The sequence below is a fragment of the Nesoenas mayeri genome (assembly GCF_963082525.1).
Source record: "Nesoenas mayeri genome assembly, chromosome: 13".
Classification (NCBI taxonomy): domain Eukaryota; kingdom Metazoa; phylum Chordata; class Aves; order Columbiformes; family Columbidae; genus Nesoenas; species Nesoenas mayeri.
In genome coordinates this window covers 489,943-515,506 of record NC_137550.1, presented here as the reverse complement: position 1 = coordinate 515,506, position 25,564 = coordinate 489,943, and the positions used below count along the sequence as shown (strand labels likewise).

General features: G+C 44.2%; 1 protein-coding gene across 1 annotated transcript; it reads right to left on the bottom strand.

Annotated features, from left to right (window-relative positions):
* Window positions 1-7,938: 7,938 nt before the first annotated feature.
* MOSPD1 (motile sperm domain containing 1) lies at window positions 7,939-21,962 on the bottom strand. The gene is made up of 6 exons (XM_080352515.1): window positions 21,837-21,962; window positions 15,951-16,207; window positions 15,692-15,767; window positions 12,698-12,924; window positions 10,616-10,777; window positions 7,939-8,270 (listed from the first exon to the last, which is right to left on the bottom strand). The coding sequence occupies exons 2-6, from the start codon at window positions 16,102-16,104 to the stop codon at window positions 8,239-8,241; spliced, it is 651 nt and encodes a 216-aa protein (XP_080208641.1). The 5' UTR covers window positions 16,105-16,207; window positions 21,837-21,962; the 3' UTR covers window positions 7,939-8,238.
* Between the last annotated feature and the right edge of the window lie 3,602 nt (window positions 21,963-25,564).

Here is a 25,564-nt window from a genome sequence, read left to right as displayed (position 1 = left end):
TTCTGAAGGGTGTACCTCGGATGACTGGTTGTGTCTGTTTCCAAAGGGTGTTACCTCGGATGACTGGTTGTGTCTGTTTCTGAAGGGTGTACCTCGGATGGCCGGTTGTGTCTGTTTCCGAAGGGTGTACCTTGGATGACGGGTTGTGTCTGTTTCCGAAGGGTGTTACCTCAGATCACTGGTTGTGTCTGTCTCCGAAGGGTGTACCTTGGATGACCGGTTGTGTCTGTTTCCGAAGGGTGGACCTCAGATGACCGGTTGTGTCTGTTTCCGAAGGGTGTACCTCGGATGACCGGTTGTGTCTGTTTCCGAAGGGTGGATCTCGGATGACCGGTTGTGTCTGTTTCCGAAGGGTGGTCCTCAAATGACCGATTGTGTCTGTTTCCGAAGGGTGTTACCTTGGATGACCGGTTGTTTCTGAAGGGTGTTACCTCGGATGACCGGTTGTGTCTGTTTCCGAACGGTGTTACCTCGGATGACCGGTTGTGTCTGTTTCCGAAGGGTGTTCCCTCGGATGACCGGTTGTGTCTGTTTCTGAAGGGTGTACCTTGGATGACTGGTTGTGTCTGTTTCCGAAGGGTGTTACCTCGGATGACTGGTTGTGTCTGTTTCTGAAGGGTGTACCTCGGATGGCCGGTTGTGTCTGTTTCCAAAGGGTGTACCTTGGATGACGGGTTGTGTCTGTTTCCAAAGGGTGTTACCTCAGATCACTGGTTGTGTCTGTCTCCGAAGGGTGTACCTTGGATGACCGGTTGTGTCTGTTTCCGAAGGGTGGACCTCAGATGACCGGTTGTGTCTGTTTCCGAAGGGTGTACCTTGGATGACCGGTTGTGTCTGTTTCCGAAGGGTGGATCTCGGATGACCGGTTGTGTCTGTTTACGAAGGGTGGTCCTCAAATGACCGGTTGTGTCTGTTTCTGAAGGGTGTACCTTGGATGACTGGTTGTGTCTGTTTCCGAACGGTGTTACCTCGGATGACCGGTTGTGTCTGTTTCCGAAGGGTGTTACCTCGGATGACCAGTTGTGTCTGTTTCTGAAGGGTGTACCTTGGATGACTGGTTGTGTCTGTTTCCGAAGGGTGTTCCCTCGGGTGACTGGTTGTGTCTGTTTCTGAAGGGTGTACCTCGGATGGCCGGTTGTGTCTGTTTCCGAAGGGTGTACCTTGGATGACGGGTTGTGTCTGTTTCCGAAGGATGTTACCTCAGATCACTGGTTGTGTCTGTTTCTGAAGGGTGTACCTTGGATGACCGGTTGTGTCTGTTTCTGAAGGGTGTACCTCGGATGACCGGTTGTGTCTGTTTCCGAAGGGTGGATCTCGGATGACCGGTTGTGTCTGTTTTCGGAGGGTGGACCTCAAATGACCGGTTGTGTCTGTTTCTGAAGGGTGTACCTCGGATGGCCGGTTGTGTCTGTTTCCGAAGGATGTACCTCGGTCAACCGGTTGTGTCTATTTCCGAAGGGTGGACCTCGGATGGCCGGTTGTGTCTGTTTCCGAAGGGTGGACCTTGGATGACCGGTTGTGTCTGTTTCCGAAGGATGTACCTTGGATGGCCGGTTGTGTCTGTTTCCGAAGGGTGTACCTTGGATGACCGGTTGTTTCTGAAGGGTGTTATCTCGGATGACCGGTTGTGTCTGTTTCCGAAGGGTGTTACCTTGGATGACCGGTTGTTTCTGAAGGGTGTTACCTCGGATGACCGGTTGTGTCTGTTTCCGAAGGGTGTTACCTTGGATGACCGGTTGTTTCTGAAGGGTGTTACCTCGGATGACCGGTTGTGTCTGTTTCCGAACGGTGTTACCTCGGATGACCGGTTGTGTCTGTTTCCGAAGGGTGTTACCTTGGATGACCGGTTGTTTCTGAAGGGTGTTACCTCGGATGACCGGTTGTGTCTGTTTCCGAACGGTGTTACCTCGGATGACCGGTTGTGTCTGTTTCCGAAGGGTGTTCCCTCGGATTACTGGTTGTGTCTGTTTCTGAAGGGTGTACCTTGGATGACTGGTTGTGTCTGTTTCCGAAGGGTGTTCCCTCGGATGACTGGTTGTGTCTGTTTCTGAAGGGTGTACCTCGGATGGCCGGTTGTGTCTGTTTCCGAAGGGTGTACCTTGGATGACGGGTTGTGTCTGTTTCCGAAGGGTGTTACCTCAGATCACTGGTTGTGTCTGTTTCTGAAGGGTGTACCTTGGATGACCGGTTGTGTCTGTTTCTGAAGGGTGTACCTCGGATGACCGGTTGTGTCTGTTTCCGAAGGGTGGATCTCGGATGACCGGTTGTGTCTGTTTTCGGAGGGTGGACCTCAAATGACCGGTTGTGTCTGTTTCTGAAGGGTGTACCTCGGATGGCCGGTTGTGTCTGTTTCCGAAGGGTGTACCTCGGTCAACCGGTTGTGTCTGTTTCCGAAGGGTGTTACCTCGGATGGCCGGTTGTGTCTGTTTCCGAAGGGTGGACCTCGGATGACCGGTTGTGTCTGTTTCCGAAGGATGTACCTTGGATGGCCGGTTGTGTCTGTTTCCGAAGGATGTACCTCGGATGACCGGTTGTTTCTGAAGGGTGTTACCTCGGATGACCGGTTGTGTCTGTTTCCGAAGGGTGGACCTCGGATGACCGGTTGTGTCTGTTTCCGAAGGATGTACCTTGGATGGCCGGTTGTGTCTGTTTCCGAAGGATGTACCTCGGATGACCGGTTGTTTCTGAAGGGTGTTACCTCGGATGACCGGTTGTGTCTGTTTCCGAAGGGTGTTACCTTGGATGACCGGTTGTTTCTGAAGGGTGTTACCTCGGATGACCGGTTGTGTCTGTTTCCGAAGGGTGTTACCTTGGATGACCGGTTGTTTCTGAAGAGTGTTACCTCGGATGACCGGTTGTGTCTGTTTCCGAAGGGTGGACCTCGGATGACCAACTGTGTCTGTTTCCGAAGGGTGTACCTCGGATGACCGGTTGTGTCTGTTTCCGAAGGGTGTTACCTTGGATGACCGGTTGTTTCTGAAGGGTGTTACCTCGGATGACCGGTTGTGTCTGTTTCCGAAGGGTGGACCTCAGATGACCGATTGTGTCTGTTTCCGAAGGGTGTACCTCGGATGACCGTTTGTGTCTGTTTCTGAAGGGTGTACCTCGGATGACTGGTTGTTTCTGAAGGGTGTACCTCGGATGACCGGTTGTGTCTGTTTCCGAAGGGTGGACCTCAGATGACCGGTTGTGTCTGTTTCCGAAGGGTGTTACCTTGGATGACCGGTTGTTTCTGAAGGGTGTTACCTCGGATGACCGGTTGTGTCTGTTTCCGAAGGGTGTTACCTTGGATGACCGGTTGTTTCTGAAGGGTGTTACCTCGGATGACCGGTTGTGTCTGTTTCCGAAGGGTGTTACCTTGGATGACCGGTTGTTTCTGAAGGGTGTTACCTCGGATGACCGGTTGTGTCTGTTTCCGAAGGGTGTTACCTTGGATGACCGGTTGTTTCTGAAGGGTGTTACCTCGGATGACCGGTTGTGTCTGTTTCTGAAGGGTGTACCTCGGATGACCGGTTGTGTCTGTTTCCGAAGGGTGTACCTCGGATGACCGGTTGTGTCTGTTTCCGAAGGGTGGACCTCGGATGACCGGTTGTTTTACCTGCAGCAAGAGAGTCTTCCCACTTGTATTTATTTGGTGTGCGCATCCCTGTGTGATGAACTGGAGCCCAGCTGGGGGCAGCCGCAGTGCTGCTCGGGAGATGCTTTTCCCCTGTGGCGGGGGCTCCAAGCAGACACCTCCCCTTCTGCTGAAAGACCCCAGGTACATGTACACACTGGGAGGGAGAGATTGCTACCCCTGTTGGGGCTTTGTGGTAGAAGCATGAGAGAGGAGCGGGCTGAAATAAACAACTGAAGGAGAATAACCTCGTTTGACTTCTAGTAGCTGGCTGGGAAACTGCAATTTCAGAGCATGGAGGAGTTGAGTGCGTTCAAACCAAAACCAAACGTGGCCCTGACCTGCTGGATCCCCAGCGTGTCTCGAGGAACTGGTGAGACTTCCCCGTTCCTGTGAAGATTCCTCAGACAAATCTGGCATTGATCAAATTTAAAATTCTTCCGATAGTTCAGTTTCTTCTGTTACTTGCTTTGGAAGAGCCTTGTAAATGCTTGTTATTCAAGATTTCTTTCTGTGATTAATAATTGTGTGTAAATGTTTAGCGTTTGCTGCATGTCGGCTTGGGCAGGAAGAGCTGCCCGAGCTGGAGCATTTTTTGCTGAAGGTGTAAATCTTTGCTTCTCATGATTAGTTTTTCCCCTTATGTGGAGGAAAATCAAAACCACAATATACATATCACGTGTTGGTTTTTGTGGCACAGAAGCAGCGCACTGTGGTGTCTGTCACGCCAGTTAAATTTGGGCTGTGTGGCACTGAAACCACTGCAAGGGGCTTCCTGCTAAAAACACACCATGATCTGTTCATTTTAAGTGCATTCCCTTCAGCAGTCGGGTTTGATTTTGCAGATTCCTGAGGGAAAGGCACTAATGGGTTCTGTGCGGATGGAACACGGGATTCCAGAGCCTCACTGCAGAGTTTTATTTGTCCCCTGTTGGTGGTTTCTTGTTTGTCAAAGTATATCCTCATCTAGTGCCGTGATGTTCATACCTCAGCTGCCTTGAGTATCTGCAGTTTCCTAGAGAGGAATGTTCTCATTTTTGGTATCGTAAATTGCATGTTGTTGTTGTAAATTGTATTGGGTTTTTTTAACTGGAAACATGGCTTTAAGTTCCATTACAGCTTCTTGGTTCTTTTATTCCGCATCTCTGATATGTATTTTATCAGTCACCTTTGATCCTTCTGGGTGTCTCCTGTTCTGCCCGGATCGGGGTGGCTGCGGGTCCGTGCCGGGGCTGATGTTCCTCGCAGCGGTGCGACGGGAGCGTGTCACCCAGGTGAGCCTTCCACCAGCCTCTTTCCTCATCCGCTGCCGTGATCGTGCTGCTGTAATCGTGGTTGTGCTCTTGCTTCAATTATCCCTTTGAGTCTCTGCTGCTTCCAAGCCCAGTGTGTGTTTCTTTGCATAATTCCACGTTAAATTGTCAGCATGGTTACAGAGCTCTGCAGATTTTCAAGGGCTGATATGCGTTAGCTCCAGTTGATTTTCTAGAGCAAATGGCTAATTAGCTTACAGCAGAGCGCTTCTGCAAGGGGGTGCTCTACAGAAGACAAAAAGACAAAAAAGTGAGTGTTCCCCTGTATTTGGCTTTAGTTGTTACACTTGTGTTGCCTGCCTGTGTTCATACCTCCAGTACTTATTGTTTGAGGACACACAGGTTCTTTAGGCTCTGTTCATTTATATCTTTAAATGGCTCTTGCTAGACTGTGTAGCGATGGTTTCCCAGTCTGCACTGGCTCACATGGAGCTGTACTAAGCAAGTGATGCCACCACTAAGCTGTTGAAGGGCGAGCAGTGACATACACCTGGCAGCACCCTTGGTTATCTTGCTGGGACACGTTCTGGGAAACGTCAGCAGTAGCTCAGCGCCTCCCGCCGCAGGGACGGGCTCTGTCTCCAGGCGGGTTCCAGACGAGGCTGGAACCTGCTCTCCAGTCTCGTGGACTCCACGAGCTGCGCTGCGAGCTGAGGACATGAAAGTCCCCAGAGCTCTGAAAGAGTCACACTGGCTCTGTTGTCGCTTTAAGCGTTCTGTGGTTCGCTCCTTTAGAGAAAATAGGGACATCTGAGTATTTGCTGGTCCAGAGAAGATCACCTACCCAATCTACCAAGGCCGTAGCTCGGAGGAGCGACGCTGACAGTGTGATCTCAGCAGCACCCTGGGCTCCTGCAGCCAGCGCTGCTGGTTTGACATCGGTGCCATAGCAAGTGCTGCGTAAACAAGAGGGTTGTTTCTGCTGGGTCATTTTAAAGCCGTCCTCACTGTCTGCTCAAAATACTTTTCCATTTCAAGGAAATGACTCTTTTGTTTGTGTTACGAGTCAGGAATGGGAAATGACGTGAACTCTTAACTGTTTTTCCTGGTGCTTTTGAAAGGAGACATATTCACTGCTTCAGGTCTTATTTCCAAAGGCATTCAGTGTTTTCCATAACTCTGTTGTACTAGAGGTGTGTGCATGCATCTATATAGATGCAAATATATATATATATATATATATATGTATATATGCAGCAGAAGATATCTTCTAAACCTTGTGTATCCACTGCTAAAAGGTTACTCGTCTCTCCCTGTGACCACGCTGTACCACGGGGGATACATTCCCCCTCACGGTACGGAGCTGGAACTGTCCCCAGGTCTTGTTTTCCCAACACTGGAATAAATCTGTGATTATACAGTGTGCTGTAATTTCCCTGAAGTAGAAAGAAGTCAAAATTCACGCTTGTCAGGCTTATTTTACGCAAGCGCCAGTTTTATCTGCGTCTGCCGAGTTCCACCGTGCGTTCAGTCTTTATCTGTGTAGTGCTCCCTGCTTGCCCTCGAAAAAGAAATGGTCCAGTGTTACAGTCTTTTTAGTTGCTGATGATAACTTTTTGTTACCAATTTCTTTGGCCGAGGTGTTTTTCTAAACCAATCACTTCCTTTTACATTCCTTGGAAACCAACAGCAGGTCTCTGTCCCGTCATCTCCCTTCCCAAACCTGCAGCCCCGGGGTGCCCGCAGGGCTCAGGCCTCGCTTATAGTGACTGGGAATCCCTGCAAAACACAATCCTGGCTGGACTGGAACTCCGCAATATGGAGAAAAAGGTGGTGTGTCTTTTGGTTTTTTTAATCCATCAGCTTGGGTACAATAAAACATACACCTTAATACAGAACAGCCAGGCGAATAAACCTGCCCTGCGGTACATCTCCCTTACTTTGATTCCCTCAGGAAGAGGCAGGTTACACCACCTCATGAAAGTCACAATCAACAGTGTAGGTCCTAAGGCATGAAGCTCCAGAGCAGCAGGAGACCCCGCGACCCCAGCGCCACGGCCGGGCTGTGTTTAAATGAACGTCTTGTTTGACTTCATCACCTGGTGCTGACAGATGACAGAATCTCAGTTCTTCTGAGAATCAAGCTGAAGTAACATTTTATTTCCCTTTAAAGACTTATTGTATTATAGATAAGAAAAAATGTACAGTGATTAACAACTTCAACATTTCTCTTTAGTTTTTTTAAGTAAGTCTGTTATCTGCATGGTTTCTGTGTACTTCCATGCATAAGCACAAGAGTGACCTATAACATGCAGGGGGAAAAGTACATTTAATTTCCAAAATTATTATTTTTTTAATACATATATCACATAGACTTCTCATAAACTAAGATTTGTGTGTATGAGTCAAATGCAGGAACAGTGGCCCTTCAGAAGAAACATTTTTAAACTGAACACCTCAACAATGAAATGTCAAATGAAGGGAAGTACTCATTGCATGAGACAGGGTAAATGACCCAGAATATAAAACTGGAATTGGAGCAGAAGTTTCTGATACAAAAGAAATCCCCTCTGAGCTGGGGGGGAATGGGGTGGTGTAGACAAACACCTTTGTTGCTGTACTTAGTTTGGTTTCTAAAATAGAAAAAGCACAGAATTTTGTATTAGCGTGCAGTGTGAGTTCAGCTGCCGTTACCGACATTCACATCATCCCGTGCAGCCCTCAGAAGTGAAAGGATTTGATTCCAGAACTTGTTTTTATTGTCGACAATTGCGATACAAAATGGCTGGTGCGGAAATTCTTTCCCCAGGTAAGAAAATGAGCGCTCAGGGATACATTGGTAATGAGGAATTTGAGAATGACGTCTTCACCTAAAATGCAGGGTTTAGTTCGTAGTTTCACTGAGGGGATGTTTCATTTTCTTCAATGATTAATAACGACTCTGATCCTTCTGGTATGTATACAGAGCTGTTATGCACCAGCCTCAGCATGTACAACCACAAACCAAATGAACGTTTTACATAAGCCAGTTTGCTTTTATAGTGATCACACACTGTTGTGAACATAGACTAAAGATAACAAATGTTGCTTTAATAAGGAATTTTTACAGTAGGCGTAGATATAAAAGTTTTTCAAATTATTTTCACAGGTATCACTGAACATTTCATAGCTGTCTGGTACAGAAGCACCCAAAAGTGCTTTGAGTCTTTCATTTATTATACATAGTTAAAATATATTACACTTCTGAAGGTATCTTAAATCACTGAACGGTTTCGCTAGCATCTTGATGAGCCAAATGGGAGTAGAAGGCAGTCCACATTCATGATGTGAATATACAGTAAGGTGTTTGACATCTTATTAACTCACTGCTCATGTTCTCAAAATAACCATGGTGATGAGACCTGAAAGACAAGAATTAAGAACTAAATGCTTTAATTTCACGGAATAAAACATTTTAAATAAAGAAAATACAGTTTACCCTATCGCAGGCCAGAAATTAAGGTAAAAGTGCATAAATAAATGCAGAATGAATTTATATATACATTTCACTTAAATATTGGAAGTATTGGTCCAAGTTTTGATGTAGTCAAAACCTGCGTTAAGAAATGACACTGAGGTGCAGCATATCTAGTGACTAAATGTCGAAGAAAGCTATAAATACTCCAAAAAAATATTGATCTCGCTACTGGAAAATCATAACATTGAGATTTTGGCTTAGGTGAGTGTCACACTGGCACACAAGCCCCAGTTTTCACAGGGGTTGGTTTTGGGCAGTGTCAGCCCCTCCAACGCTGAATCATCAGTGGGGCAGATGGGCTGAAGGCTCCAGGACATTTTTGGTTCTGCTCTGTGCAGAATAACCGATCAAAGCGTGAGGCGCCGCTGTGAGCCCGCACAGCGAGCGTTCTGCAGGCTCCTTGTTGTGACCTTTAAAGGAGGAGGAAAAAAAACCTGCTCTGACAGAGGTAAAAACAATTAAAAACAGATGAAAGGAGGAAACACGAGGTTAATAAACCTACTCGTGACAAACGGAAAAGTTCATCTTCATTATGTGCCAATACAGGAGAAAGTACAAATCTGCAAGTTCTTAGCCAGGAGTTATATTGCGCAAGGCAAAGAGGCGCATGGGAAAACATCAGGTCTCCTTGAATTCCAGCCTTACATAACATCAAAATAGTAATTTATCAGTTCTTGGGCAATCTTACTTTCCTGCAGGCTCAGATGATGTTATATTACAGCCTTTCACCACAGAGAGCTAAAGCCTAGAGATCTCATAATGGATAAAGAATTTTCTGAGACTATTTTACTATCCTGCCACTATATACTGATTTAAATTACTCACTTTATAAAGATTTTGAAGATTGAAGCATCACAGAACAGAGTTGTAATGCTGCCTTCCATTAGATAAGCAATTTATCCATTAGAACTCTACATTAGCTTAGAGAACCAGTACTACCAGAACTGCTGAGGGCCTTGGCTTGGAGTTTCAAAATCACAGCGCACTAACAGCAGCTCCCGGAAGGTGCTACAGGGCAGTCTGTTCCACTTGTACCGGGACATACAGGCAATGAAGAGTTTAACTCATTTCTGTAAAGCAAATACTTCTCAAATGTCATAAAGCCCAGCTGGCGTGGTATTAACCTTCCTTTTCAATTAAACGCTACACAACCCAGTTTTACTTTGTTGTGGGAGAAAGTGGTTTCATCTTCTTGCTCAAGAGCAATCAGCTTCCTAGATGAAGGAGAACTGCACAAACAATCTTTTCATCAACACTAAAAACGCTGCTACCAAAGGAATTAGAGCCTGTGAGAACTTCATGGTCAATCTAGAAACAGGTTAAGTTGTTGTGAAAAGTCAAATGGTTCAATACTATAGTTGGCACCATCAGAAACTGGAGTAATTCTCAGAACTAGAGATAAAAACAAAGCAAGGATTACTGCACGGTGCTGATCTGAAAATACATCATCATCGGCTCAGGAAAAGAGGGACAAGTGAGTTTTCAAACCCTTTCAGCAGCCTGACTTGCATGAGCCCGTCAGTCAACTGAGCGTGCGCATTAACCATCGAGAACTTGCGTCCTTCCCCGTCACTACCTCACCTCTAGCTATCAGTTTGAAGCTGCCTAGCTTGTTTCCTTTAAATTCTCATTTCTGCCAGGTAGTGGGACAGGAGAACTGAGTTTAGTGTGACTGTTCTTCAAATCTGAAATAGTCATAGAAAAATAGTCATAACCAATGAAACGTGCAACTTATCTACGCTTGCTAATTCAGGAGCAAGTTACAAATCGGGAAGAATTGTGAATGGTAGTGATCTCTTGGGAAGCGGTTACAACAACTTATGTCTACACATTTCAACTGCTTGTCAGCGAGGCCGTGAATGGAGCCTTTCAGATCAGCTCATCTGGGAAACCAAATAACAGAAGAGATGTAGGTTCTGCAATAGAACACATTCCATTCAGTTTTGTTGGCAGATGACTACAGCTGGCCAGTCATCAAATAAAGGTGAAACTGACATGTAGGGGCCTGTATGTAAGAAGTATGAACTAAAATCTGGTCTGAAATACTTACAATAACCAGTTTACCCTGACATCAACTATGGCTGCAAGTTAAAATATAAGTGGAGATGCAAAATCAAATGTAATGAGGTGCTTTGTCTCCATCAAGTTTCCTGAAGCCACTGGCAAACACAGAAGTTTCCCAAATCACAGAAGTTTGATGAAAACATTTATAAAATCCAAAATACTTACCTAAAACATAAGCAGCTACTAACTTCTGATTCACACTTAAATGGAGGTAGAGAGGCACCAGGGAATCCATTTCCCCCAATGTAGGTAGCATTAGTGCTGCAATACACACTATTCCTAGGAAGACTGTTAGTAAACTAGGTCCCGACGAGGCAGTTCTGTTTTCTGAAAAACAAAATGGCACAACTGTAAGGAATACCCACCCAATATAAACGTGAAATATTCTGCAAAAAATGTTTGTGGTACATTGAGGCTGCAATGCCCTGAGATTTTCTCTTCCCTTTGGAGTTTGAAGGGGGTGGAAAACAACTCCTAAACCTCACGCATTTTGCAGGGGAGAAGGCTGCTCCCTGCTCTGATGCTGGAACTTGTTTTCACATGACTTCCCAAACCCCTCCCTTCTGGAGGAACAGAGCCTGCCAGCAGCTATATATACACACATGCATGACAGCTGGGTGGCTCAGCAACGCTTGGGCTTTGACCACGCATCCTCACTCCATTCCTTGATCTGTTCCTTCAGTGATTAGTAATTAATGAGGAAAGAACACCTAAAGGAGCCTCACGGGCAGGCAACTCTGCTTACACTTCCAGATCTAAACTTGGCTGCAGCAAGAGCACAGATTCTTGGGCAGGATGAGTTTCCCTTCCTTCTTTAGAGGACTCAAGGGCTGCACCCGCCAGAACCACTTTATGTGCCACAAATTAGTATCATTTGAAACGTACTTTAAAAAAAAACCAACACTGTAAGTCAACCGCTCTGACAGTCCAGTATCACCAGAGCAAGGAAACGCAAACTATAGATGAACCGTCCTTCATGCTCTTCCTTGTGCTGCTTTATTGTGCAGCTGGAACCTACTCAAAGGCACACAGTGTAACCTTCCTGTAAAAAGAGCTTTTAAGGCATTAGTTGAATACCTCTAACCAAATTCTTAAGAATCATTAGAAATTGGCCAATGTTCTATCAAGTTTTTCTATCCTTAAAGTGAATAGCAATGCATGTCCTGTTTTAATCCCATAAATCTGTTATTCCCGGGTTGCAAGTTATATGCAAAGACTGTAGTTGCTCTGTTTATTGTTTTTCTGTCAGCGAGCAATATAATGTAGCTGACAAGGCTTTTAAGAAGAGAAATAGCCCTTGGATTATGACCAGAATCAGATTGTTCAGGATGGTTCAAACCCTCTGTACTGGAACAACTATCATAGTAACATTTTGTTCTGCGAGCCCAAGATCCTATAGGTTTACTTTAATTGTGTATCCTCCCCTCCTATGTATATTAAGGTTTTTTTTTAGTAAAAGGTGTTTCACCAGCCAACAAAGTATGTAAAAAGAGTGAAACAACTTAGTTTTAACAGAAGGAACACTCTCAAGCAAGTTAATCTATTTTAAGGAATTGATTTTTGTTCTCGTCATGAAAAATAAAGCAGTGACAGAAATATTACAGTATAAATCAGTAAAAGTCAAGTCAAGAATCAGTTTATATTCAGTTCCAGTAAAACTCTTTTCTGTCTCTCCCTACCGCTTCAACTGGACTGTTCGGTTCAGGTTTTGCCCAAGCCTGTTGATTCAGCTCCTCACGGATGAAACGTGCGGAGTTTGCAGCGAGCAACTGTGCTTTTCTGTACTTGTGAGACAGACAAGGAGATGGCGCAGACCAAGGAGCACTCCAGAAGATGTTTTGGCAATATTTCCTGCTCATCAGGAAATGGAGGATTAAGGGTTTGGAACAAACTCAGAAGGGGCATATGTTCTGAAAGAGCCCAAGGGAAAAAACAACTACCATCCTCTTGCAGATAAATTCCTATCGGCTGCAGCAGAACTTCTGCATCAGAGGAACATCAGATGTACTCCCCAAAGTATGACGTGCAAATGGGGGGCAGCAAAGGGTCTTGATTAATCAAGAGAGCACAAGCAGAACAGCCATAGTCTGGGTTCCTGGGCACTGTCATCCTCCAGTGATAAATATGACAGTTTTACAGGTTAAGTAAAAAGAATGATTTAAAAATGTATTTTAGTCTAGTCTTTCTAGTCACTTGAGCTATTCAGAACTGATTCAGAAGACGGGAGGGGTAGAAGATTTCAGCTACCTGGTTGACACAAAGTCTGCTCAAAAAAGACACTTTCCGCCAGGTGTTCTTTTATTCGTTTCTCCTCCTCTTCCTTTTGTTGTTGTTGTTCCTTTGCAGATGGAAGTAGAGTGGCAATAATCTCCTTTTTCCCTAGTGCTTTCCTCTGGCTCTGCTCAGACACTTGTAGACGGAATTTATCTATCACACCAAAGTAAGATGCGCGAACATCTCTGTGACGAATCACGCTGCAAAAGAAAACAACATTTTGAAACAGAGGGACTGATAAAAAGCATGTCTCCTCTGGGATTACGCCCTACATACCGATGTTTCCCCTCTTTCTTCCCCACAGATACACTGCAATAGTCCAGATCCCCATTCCCTCCTGTCACTCCATGTTCTTGATAATTTGATCTTGCCTCCTCTCTCCCCCCAAGTTTCCTCTGGTTCCCAAACATATCCACTCCAATCAGCTGGCCAAAAAGAACAGTTAACTCTTTATCTCAAGCACACCTTCGCCTCAGTCTGAGACCTCGCTGCCAGTTTTCACGAAATATCCATTATCTGAAAGATGCCCCCTCGTTTATCAAAGTTTTTTAATGCTGGCCAATGTTTTTAAAAGGTATGGGGGGACTGGAGTGGTCAGGGAAGGAACGAAGAAAAGCAGGACTGCCAAATGCTTGGACAGCTGATGGCAAAAGTCCAGCTTTTTGGAGAAGCCAGGCTCAAAGCCTTGCCTTGGTAAACCTCCTCGCTGTCCAGCAACAACTCTGTTGTTCTACTGCTTTGAACAGGTTGACCAAGGCGGCTTCAACAGTAAAACAGGGGAATCGCTGTTGCATTCCTTCAAATTTTATGGCATTTCATGGGAAAAATTGTATGTGGGACCTACAAAAGGCACAGTTTTAAAATAACGCTAATCAAAGACAGTACAGACCTCTGAGCAGTGGAGAGGAGAGAGGAGGCTCAACTGCCTCCTCTCTGCACTTATGATTCATTCTGAAAATACATACTTAGCACTAAAAAAGCTATAACATTTAGGTTTTGAAGTCACATCAGCTCTTACGGTTAATATGGATTTTAATTATTTTTCCAAAGTGGAAAACTCTGTTTATAAAAGGCTATTCTAAATTTCTAAGATAACAATATCTACATATAAGTGATTTGGCTTCAAGAAGGCTGCCATCTCCTGAGGGGAAAAGAATGATTCTACTCTTAGTAATACAGGATATTAGTTTTAAAACTGCTTCAGAAACCTATTTTTGTGATATGTACTAAAATTCTGCAAGAAACAATTTTTGTGTTTCAGCCTTAATTTAAAGTAACTGTATCACATCGAGGTATCTACAATCATTAACACTTATCCAGCACTTGCAACTGATATCTAGTCTGATCAGACTATTCAGCAAGGAAACAAAGTCATCCCCCAAGCTAGAAGGCTGCAGGAACATACGCAGGTTTACATCACTTTAGAGGCAAAATAGTGTGCTTATGACAGGCTTTCAGCAAGTTGAGTGTTGGCTGGGCAACTGCCTCCACTAAAACAAAAGGATTGTCAGGATTGTCAGGGGGAAAAAAGCCTAATTCATACAACTCTCAGCACATCAGAACAGTAGATTCAACTCTTATTCCTTCCTTTAACACTTCCTTTTAACATTTTATTTCTACTCTTAGTACCAGCGTACTACCAACCTAAACAGAATCTTTACGTAACACTGTGGTATGAGAACCTGCATCTGCTGCCAAGCAAAGAGCTGTTTTCTGCAGACCCTTATAAACAAATACATTCTCCTGTTTCTTTTTAGAGACCATTGCATAATTGGAAGCTCTGTAGAATATCTGTTTATCTGGCAAATAGCCACACTTGCATAGTACTGCTCATATCCTACCAGTAAACACTGCCCTTAGACAGCAACCATTGGAACAGGATCGGGGTTTTTGCGGCAGAAAAAATTCCCTTGGAAACACGCATATGTCTTACTTTATTTAATAAAAGACATTTGTTTAAGATGAACCAAATGTAATCAGGCCTGTGTAAATGTCTGCTAAAGAGTGGAATAGCTCACTGATAAATTGCTATATTCTGACCTGTTCTGTTCCATTTCTGGGACTGTTGCCCTGCCCACCAAAATTTTTAGTTCCATGTTTTATGTTCTTCTCTATTTGGTGAGTCCTTGAAATTTTCCAAATTACACCTAAGGAGAAGAGTCTATTGGAAAGAGCCATTTCCTAAGCACAGTATTATTTACCTGACAAAAGACAGATCATTCAATAGCAGGTTAGGGGTTTGTTGTTTTGTATGTGGCCATTCGTTAGCCAGAGATTCCAGAAGGTGTTTCACAATTTGCAGATTTCTAGTCAGAAAGCTCGGTCTGCTCTTTTAGGCACCTTCATGCCTTCTTTAGCTGTATCTGTACATCAGCACAGCAATTGTATGGCAAATGAATTATGAAAAAAAAAAGTTGGTCTATTTTAACTTATATACCTACTCTACTTCGAATTATAGCAGCCTGCAGATCCTATGCATTATTGCGGTCACTTAACCAGCCTTTTTGTTTTCCCTGTTATTGAGTTGGAATCTGACAGGAGAAACAAGTAAAGGGGAGACAGATCTAAGAAGAAAGGTGGTTGGGGTGAAAGGCAGGTAGACCATGGGGGTCTTGCTTTTCTTGTTATTTCTAACAAAAAAAATACTCAGAGGAGGCTCATATTATTCTCACTGCTGGTTTACATATACTACAGGATGCATTTACAAGCATTTTATTTATTCCTAAAGACAAAATTAAAGAAGGAAGTACCTCCATTATTGTAATATCTCTGCCCTAGAGTGAAAGAATAGCCAAGACCAGATGGCCACAAGAATATAAGAGATTAGAAAAACTGTATATCTTTATCCAACTTAGTTTATACTATGCATGCTGTCATTTACTGCATCTTAAATAATAAAAGAAATGAGGGTAGTCAAGTGTCATACATTATATATATAAAAAAATAAAGCAACCAACTTTTACTTACATATCAACACAGCACTGAGGCTTCACTGCACCAGTAGGATCAACCACCGCATATTTATTTGGAGTTGTACAAAGAACTGCAACGAAAAGGACAGTAGTGGTAACAAATCATTAATACACACCTCACCAACTTCATCAACAGACACACGTAAAGACAAGAGTTTGGTTTTGTCATAAATATGCTTTGTTACATGAATTATTATTGGACTGTTTAAGATCAGCAACTAACCCTTAAACAGAACTTAACCTAAGAAACCCACCTTTGAATTTTAAGGCAAACTCATAGGGGTTATATAGAGTCAACACCTGCTTGTGTGTTGACTGGTCATCTGCATAAAATATAAGTTCTGTAGGAAAAACAAAAACAGGAAGATTTCCTTCCACTAACTCTGGCTGTCTTTTTTGTTGCTGCATTGGCACTGAATCCTCCTTGCTGCTTCTTGTGTTCTTATGATTTTGTATCCTCAGAGACTTCAGTTTTTGAATCGTTTAAGAATTCCAAAGCATTTTGGCAATTCTAAAGGAAAAAAAGGGGGAAAAAAGAGAAAAAGCAAGAAGATTATTTCCATAAATCTACACTAAACTGAAGTAGACAACAAAGGTGTAAAAATATAGAACTTGATGCTTGGCTATGAATCTACCTTAAGTGCCTTCAAAAATACGGAAACAGAAAAAAATGTTTGCATCAGGTTTCCCCTCTATTTAACAAACCACTATAAAATAAATGGAGAAGCACTTCTTCAGTGTATCATGAGAGCATTGGGGTCCCAATCCATGACTAAGGCTGCTTATGCTGAGTCTTTGGAACACAAACCAAACACCACCACCAAGATATCCCATCCTTGCCTTGGGACACTCACACCTGAGAAACAAGAAAACCACAGCAACACGAGGAAGCACAAAGACGTGAGGCAGCCGTAGTCACCAGTCAGGCAGGAATCTCCGCAGCTGTGACCTACTCGGAGCATTCCCAGATGAGGAATAACACCTCAGGTATCTGCTCATGCAGGCACTGAGGTATGTCAAATCCCAGAGATTCAGAACAAAAGAATGGGGAACACCTTCACGCCTTGTTTAAACTAACCTCATGTGAGAATGGCACGGTAGTTACATGAAAAATAACTGGGATAAAGGATACCAAACAGATTTGGGATTTACTGTTTGATTAAAAAAATAAGACAGGTTTTCTACCACCACTGCCTCTAACCAAAGTATAACCATCATAATTCTCCCTCTGCCATCCCTACAGTTTTATTTTGAGTGACATTCCAGAACTAAAGCCAGAACCCATGAGCCGATCAAGCAACAATCCCAAACATAATTCATAATTAAGGCCAGACTTCTCAGCACACATACCATTGACTTCAGACACTAGAGACAGAACAAAGTGAAACAGCTACATATCCTTTTCCCCCCCAAGAACATCATATTTCACTATAGCTCCTATAGGTTAATTATCAAACTGAAGGTGTCCTTTGAGGCTTAACTTTATGATATAGTAGAAAACGTTAAAAGAACAAAAAGTTCCTACTGACTCATTAGCTGTAATTTCGCTTCTAATTAAGCTTTATAAAACAAAGTCCATTTCAGCTGGTCTCCAGTCTAATAAACTGATCTGGCTGCACCTTAAGAAATTTAATTTCTGAACTTTCTAGCAGTGAACTGCCCTGGCATTATGAACCATGCAAACCAAATGCTTATTCTTGCATTCTAAACATCACGATGCTCACATTTCCATGCACCAGATACATGTTTCATACTTGAAACATGACACAAGTTTAGGTGTTTACTAGAGTATATCTGTCATATCTTCAAATTTACAGGTTCTGATTCTTATTCACAAACTAAGCTTTTAATTTTTTCTTGTTATTGTTAATAGCAAATCATTCCTGTAGAATTTAAATTCATGGCTCCTACTGGAATGTCTTTCCCCAAGATCCAGTTTATTTTCAGAGTGTAGGTTTGTTTCCACTTCACTGAAATGCTACTAATAATATTCTGAAAGCAAATCCCCAGTGATAGAGTTCCAAGCTGATATTCTGCTACCTAAGAAGAGTCTAGGAAAAGGAATAGCTCTGTCAGCGGCAATTTGGGTTCCAAGCGTTTCTTAGAATTTTGGTGAATCCCTTTTGTTTCAGAAGAATTAACAAACTCTGTGTTGTGGCTTAACCCCAGTCAGCAACCCACACAGCCACTTGCTCACAACCCCATGGCGGGATGGGGGAGAGAATCGGAAGAGTAAAACTTGTGGGTTGAGATAAAGACAGTTTAATAGGTAAAGCAAAAGCCACAAGCAAAGCAAAATAAGGGATCCGTTCACTCCTCCCCATGGCAGGCAGGTGTGCAGCCATCCCCAGGGCAGCCGGGCTCCATCGCGCCTAAGGGTTACTTGGGAAGACAGACGCCATCACTCCAAACACACGCCCTCTTCCTCTTCCTTCCCCCAGCTTTTTACTGCTGAGCATGACGTCCCATGGTGTGGAATATCCCTTTGTCAGTTGGGGTCAGTTGTCCCCGCTGTGCCCCCCGAGCCAAATCACCAGTGGGCAGTGTGAGTGGCAGAAAAGGCCTTGGCTCAGGGTAAGCACCGCTCAGCGACATCAGAAACATCCCTGACTTATCAGCACTGTTTCCAGTACAAACCCAAAACACAGCTCCTAACTGGCTACTAGGGAGAAAATTATCCCAGGCACAACCAGCATGCTCTGGAATCACTTTGTCCAGCAAGCATAAGCATTATTTCTCAAACGACTTCATGTACTATTGCAAAGTGACATTCACTGTTCCATTCAAATATATTAAGACTATATGAAGCACTAATGTGGAAAAATTGCCAGGAATACAAAATAACTTATTTTCAAACTTCTCATAGGCAAAAAAGATTATTTTTTTTTTTACAAAAGCTAGCTCAACACAGTAAGCGTATGTGAGAATCTCTGGTTCTCATACATATCAATATTGCATACACTGTGTAACAGAAATATAGGCAATCTTGGAAATTAACACAAAGGTTTCTTTCCTAATTAACATTTTAAACAACTGTATAACCAACAGCAAACTACTGCTAGATATTTCTAAGTAAGTATATTTAATAATTTTTAAATAGTATTTATAATAATATCATTCTGATGCTCTAGGTTTTTTATTTTAACATTGCATGGGTTTCATTCTGATTCCTGGTGTCATAGCACAACTCCAATTTCTTCAGCTCAGCCACCGGCAAGTGCTTAGGTGTTGAAAAAACCCACAAATCACATCCTCAGCGGAGGTACGGATCACTAAGCTCGCTTTTCTTACGCTTCTGTTGAAAATGCAGTGCACAAACCTCCCAGGATTCCACAACTTGCAGGTGGAAAGTCACCAATATTAAAAAGGTATCTGCTCTGTTATTGCTTCCTTTTCTTATTTAGCTTGGCTGGATAATTAGTTATGGCTCAAACTGGCCAAAGCAAATCTGGCAAACCTCTGTTGCACATGTTTGCTGACAGAGGAGGGTCACTCGGATATAAATTTCTGGATTTCGAAGTGAGCATCCAGCATCCTTTTTTAAAATAATAATTTTGGCTTAGAAGCCACCTTGCTGAGACATCTCACCAAGTAATATCAGTAAAAGTACTTTTTTCCAAAGCCTATACATACGCTGGGGAGATTTGATACTTTAACAACAGCATACAGCACTCATCAACAAGAAACTGGAAAAGCTTTTAGGAAGAAAGTCTATATCACCAGGACTTCTCTGCACCCCTGTAAACATTCCGAATAAGGCTACGCTGGCCGCCCTTCGCATCCCAGGCAGCTCATTCCAAAGAAACTTGGCTGCTGTGCTTCTCCACTCCCAGCGCAGCAGATTCTCACCACAACCACCACATTTTGTAGTCAACAGTCCCCACCTGCAGAACATATAAGTTTGCCCAAACAAATCTGTACAGAACAGAAATCTGTGGTCTCGAGGCTGTGACCTCCACTGCCCAGATGGGCTTCTCCCACTACCGCCAGTGGAATTCCCCGCTGGTGCGGGGCTCTGGCAAATGGAATGTTCGTTGCAGGACGTGGGCCAAAGTGTAACACCTGAACAATGCCAGCTTGCTTTCCACTGCTCTTTGAAGTCCAAAACAATTGGCGCTGATACTTTTTTTTTAGCACAATAAGGATCTTTCCTCCCTGAAGTTACTAAATATATACTGCTGGTGTCACAATAGCACAGATCTGCCAGTGCTTCCTTTGAAATCTCTTGCTTCATAAATGTAACTTGACAAAGAAAAACATTAAGTGAAAGGTAACTTCTCTCTCGGAAGAAATAATACCAATTGTGATTTGTTTTTACTGAGCATGTATCTGTTGAAAAAATAAATCAAGCGAGGAAGTTATTTGTTCCCATTTTATCTTCCAATAGCTTCATCACCAGGGATTCCAAGTGCATTTGCTGGCTGGTGGGTTTTCTGGTTTGTTTGTTTTCCTGACAACTGCAGATAACTCTACAGAATGTCATCTGGTAAATACTATTCAGAACATAACCTCTTTACAGCCACGGTCTCCACATTCTCCTTTTAAAAATTGTCTAATTACAGTGTAGTCTATTTTTGTTCTATATGATAACCTACCCTCTAAATCTACACAATAAGCCTTTCTACACTATATACTCAATAAAAACCAATGCATTTTGAGTGTATATTTACAAAATAAGCCATAAAGTCTGCTTCAAAATTCCCTCCTGAGTCAAGCGGTGCAATTACTTTAAGCTACATGCAAATACAGCTTAAGATCTGAAGCAGATCTATTAACATTTTGCTTCTCCAAAAGTTTCTGAAGGCCTTAACGTGCACTTATGCAACCCAATGTTTAAACTACCTGCAATTACCTGGGAGAGTCAGCTAACGATCCGAGCACAGACCCAGCGGACAGGATGGCTGGATTCCATTACTGCGAACTCTGTCACTGACGCTCATGACCTTGAGCAAGTTAGTTAACCTCACCTAAGTTTGCTAATCTATGAAGGCACATATTCTGCAAAGTATTTAAGTAGGCGGATAGTCACGTTTAAACTGGCAGAACAACTCTGACACTTTGCAAAGCCCAGGCTAAAATATGCTACTGTTTACCTCTTTACAGGGTGATCAGACATGTAACCAGTAACTGTTTTCAGGATGCTGTAAAATGAAATAGACTCAGAGCATTACCTATTAGCACAGATGACTACAGCATGCATAAACCATGCTGATACTGACAGCAAAACTTATTAGGACCACGTTATTTTTTTCCTTTATTTTTTCAAATGTTGAAAAGGTGACAGTAACAAAAAAGTATTCAAACGCAACTAAGAGACATGCAAAAGCAGAGCAAACTTAAATAACAGCTGTGCATTGCTTCTGATCCATTCTACTATATGGCTCAGAAGAATCCTACAGAAGACTTTCAAGGGCACATCTGCTTTAGCCTTTATTTTCTCACTTTCAGGTTGTGTTCAATGCACTGAACTGGCTGCTCTTTAAACGTGTATTGTGCTCATTAGCGCTTTTTTCCCCGTCTCAGACCAGCTCCAAACCCTCGGCTCAAACACCAAGATGCCACAGGCCGAGGAAAACACTTTTTCCCCGGAGAACCGGGGCAAGACGGGCGCTCCGCCCTCCCTCTCGGAGCGCACCTACCGAGGGCAGAGAAACAGCAGTAACTGCAACGCGCTTAATTGATCCTCTTTGTTCTCCGGCACGGAGCAGCAGATAAAGGCTGAGGCACCCGCACTCTAACGGCCTCTCCGCAGCCGGCCCGGTCCCGCAGCCGGGCCCTCCGCCCCGGGGGCAGCTCGGAGCGCGGCCAAGCGAGCCCCGGCCCCGCGGCTGAGAGGGCCCGGGCCGGGCAGGCGACGCCGCCGGGGCCTCGGAGCGCGGCCGCCGCCCCGCTGCTCCTCACGGCCCCGCCGAGCGGACAGGCCGCGGGCGCCAGGCCCCGCCAGCGCTCCCGCCCGGACCGGCAGAGCGAGGGCTGCCGGGGGAGAACCCCGCGCTCCCCGCCGGCGGGGAGGGGCGGCCCGTCCCGCCAGGGCCCGTCGCTGCCCGCTCCGGGAACGGGGGCGTCCCGCCGCTCCTCCCCCCTATCCCCTCCCCCGCCGGCCCGGGGCTGCCGTGCGGCGCCCCCCGCCCCGAACTCACCGCTCGGGGCCGCTGGGTGCGGGCTCGCGCGGCGCCCCCTTTGTCCGCCCCCCCGCCTGCTCCCGTCACTGCAGGTAGCGTCGTCGCTATGGCTGCCGGGATCGCGGCGGGCCCGCTCCTTCCCTCCCTCCCGCCATCGCCGCGCGTCACGGGGCCCCGCCCCCCCGCGCCCCGCCCCCCGCGCCGCCATGTCGGGCAGAGGGAGCGCTGAGGTGAGCGGTGTTGGGTCCTCGGCTGTGCCCGCAACCGGCTGGCTTGTCCCGGCCGGCCTGTCCGCCGGTAGCGCGGGGCCGGGCCGCCCCTCAGGGGGTCGCCGGCGCCGTGTGGGGGGCGTGAGGAGCAGCAAAGCCAGGGGAGGCCCAGTGGCGGGAACCGCGGGAGGTCGCACCGGCCCGCGGCTTCTCTCCTAGGGGAAGTCGTTTTTTATGAAGAACTGTTTACCTCATCAGGTTGTTTCTGAGGCCTGGGCCCTTCCCGAAAGGGTTCCTGGTCCCCCTCTTGCTCTCGTTGCCCTTGACCTTGGGGCTGCTCCGTTTCCTGGGCCCCAAACCCGCTTCAGCCGCGGCCCTGGAGCCCCGGCCCGGCCTCCGGTGACTGACTGGGCTGCAGGGTCAGGGTGCCTCACCTGCTCCGAGTGCAGAATGGAACTGGTAACCAGTAGAGTGTAACATTCATGGTCATCTAATCACACAGTAGCACAGATTAAATAGTGTATGGTGTCTCGGTAAACTGTTCCTGTTGATACCTTTGTTCTATATTCCTCTTACTGATTTTTTAAATTGAAATAATTGTGGACTTAAACTTATTTTATGCAATAACTACCTCTTTTTTTTCCGACTTGGGCTTTTAAGCCCAGTATAATAATAATTTAAAAAAAAAAAAAAGTGGCAGCATAAACACCACCTAAGATCGTTCCCAACTTGAAGATTATTAATGCAGCAAAATGTTTTTGTTGCAAGTCAGGTGAATAATTAAGATTTACATTAAGCCATCCAGTCAGCAGGATTGCAAAACCTTTTTCCTATTACCAGACTTTACCCACCAGTGAAATGAAGACACTTCCATGGTGAAACACACACAGCAGGCATTAGTATTTCACAATAACACCATGAAACAATTCAGAACAGGAAGTAACATATTTTGTCTATTTTAGATTGTGGAAGACATTAAAGAAGTTTTTAGAAACCCTTCTCTTTGTAATTTAGCCAAGATGTGTGTGTTAGTGCTCATCTTTTTCCTAATACCTCCTTCTGCAGGTCTCTTAGTTGCTAGTAGTTCATCAACAGTTTCAGTCTTATAGCCACAAATTACATAATATTACACATTAGTTATTGTATATAGAAATAATAATCTTGTCAGAGTTTCCAAAAATGTATGCAGTGAAAACTGGTAAAATATATTTTGTTTCTTGACAGGCGTCAATCAGCTCATAGAATTTAATGCTTATGTTCAAGAATAAACTGCAGTTCTTGTTTTTAAGCAGACTATCAGACTTAAACCTTCAGGATACATTAGAAAGTTATGTTTTTACTGAGTATTAAATGTAGGATGTTTCTGCTGTTGGAAATCTGTCTAAGGAGAAACAGAAGACGTAAACATGCTTCAGAAATATTAATCATAAACAGAATGATCAGATTAGAAAAGATAGAATTTTAAATGGCTGGACTTAGAAGCCCATTAATTAGCCAAGCTGATATTTTCCAGTTAATCCATCTCATTTACAAAGCAAGCTCAGGATCTGTAAAAGTGGGGTTTAGGTCTCCTTTTAGAAGTTTCCCAGAATTCAACTTTGTTTTTTCTATCACACATTTAATAACATTTACATCCACTGGCCACCTGTTGACAACCAGAAATCGTGCTGGTCTCCTTCCTCTTCCACCTGCCTGTTGCTGCAGCTTGTTTACAGGTTATTTGGTTATTTTAAAAGCCCTGTGTTAACTCCTTAATTCCAGTTAAGTGTGAAAACTATTGTATCCGTATGAGCAGGAGTCAGTGCTCTTCCCTCCTTGTCGCTTGTGCCTGACGCTTCAGAGCGCACAAACCCCTTGTCACTGACAATTGTGCAACAATGTGCCCTTGAGAGAGATCATGCCCCATCCCAGACATTATTAAAGGTACATACGTGCCATCGCTATTTACCCAGCACTGACGTATGCAAAAATATTACAGAGCTGCTTGATAAATCCCCTGGTGCCGAGCTTTTTGGTTCAGGATGTGCGCAAACCTGGTTTGGCACAGTCCTGCTGCTCTCCCCTCTGCCTTGCCAGTGAGGCTCCGTGCTTTAAGTGGACAAAAAAATACAGAGAGGATGTATATGAGTGTGCCCATGTGCCGTGAGCTGTGGGTAGACTGCTCATCTGCAGTGTGGGAGATGGAGACTGCGGTCACGTGTGGCAGTAACCAGAATTATCTCAGATCTGTGGGAAGTTCTCTCCTTTATCATTGGGTTATTGTTTCTTTTGCTTTTTCCTTCTCAGGCCACTTTATTTTGCCTGAATAATTAATCACTTCTGGGATCAGAGGCAGATTGCAATTGCAGTCCTTGTTATGATGGTGATAGAGCAGGGAAAAGATGAGAGGAAAAAATGTGAGTGAAGAAGCCAGAAATACAGATGCAAAGGAGCAGAGACATAAGATGCAGTAGAGAATCTGCAACAAGTTTGTCAGGTCACTTTAAGTGTAATCTGAGGTGTAAAAAAATTCTGTTCCTATAGCTAATGTTTGGCTCTCTGATTTTTTACCTACCTTGGAAACAACTGCGAGTTACCTAAAAGTATTGGCTGGACTTCTGTTACATAAAATACTGCCTCCTTGCAGCACGAAACCTGAGACTGGAGACTGCTGATACAGAATGCTCCTGAATGACTCTGTCGTGGTTTTGGTTGCTGTGGTGATTATCCATCTGTTTAAATACTTTATATGGGAGATTGTCAACTCGTTTATCATGTAGAAGATTTCCTTAAGTTGTGGGAAACAGCATTATGCCGGATTCTTTTGATTTTCACACTTGATTAGCAAAAAATTCCCCTTTATCTGCCATGGCATAAGGACATTGTGCGGTATTTAGATACAGAGGGCACAGCACTCGTGTTCTGGGTTCACTGCTAGCCCAGTCTGCCTGTAACACTAACACGTTTGACAGAGGATGACTGCGAACACTTTACGAGGGAGTCTCCTTTAATGAATCCTCAGTCTGAAGCAGTCACACAAATTGTATTTTAATGAAGTCTAATAGGAAAAGAACTAGTGTGCAGACAGAAGAGAGCTAAACATTTTCTATATCTGAGTCTTAACTATAGCTATTAATGCATTTAATTCATAATAGTGAATATTCTTAATGTGATCTTTTGGGGTTTTTGACAGTTGCCTACTCCATGGCACAACATGGCAGATCCTCTCTGACTTTGAAGGAACTCAGGAAATGGAGTGACGTATCTGCGTTTCCATTCACACCCATGTTGTGTTGTTTTTATCTTGTCCCTCTGTAGAAAATCATTTGAGTTTTCTTCCTGATTAATACCAAGTCATAAAAAAGTCTTCATAAAAGATTTTTTTTTATTATAAAACAAAATACTGCATTCAAACTACCACCTTAAAGCAGCGTACATGTTCTGAGTTACAGCAGAAACAAGAATTGCTCAGCCTAAACTGTCCAAGCTGTTCTTGTAACTTTAATTCACCAGTAAAAGTTGTTTTGTTTTGGTGTTGTGGGGTTTTTGTGTGTTTTG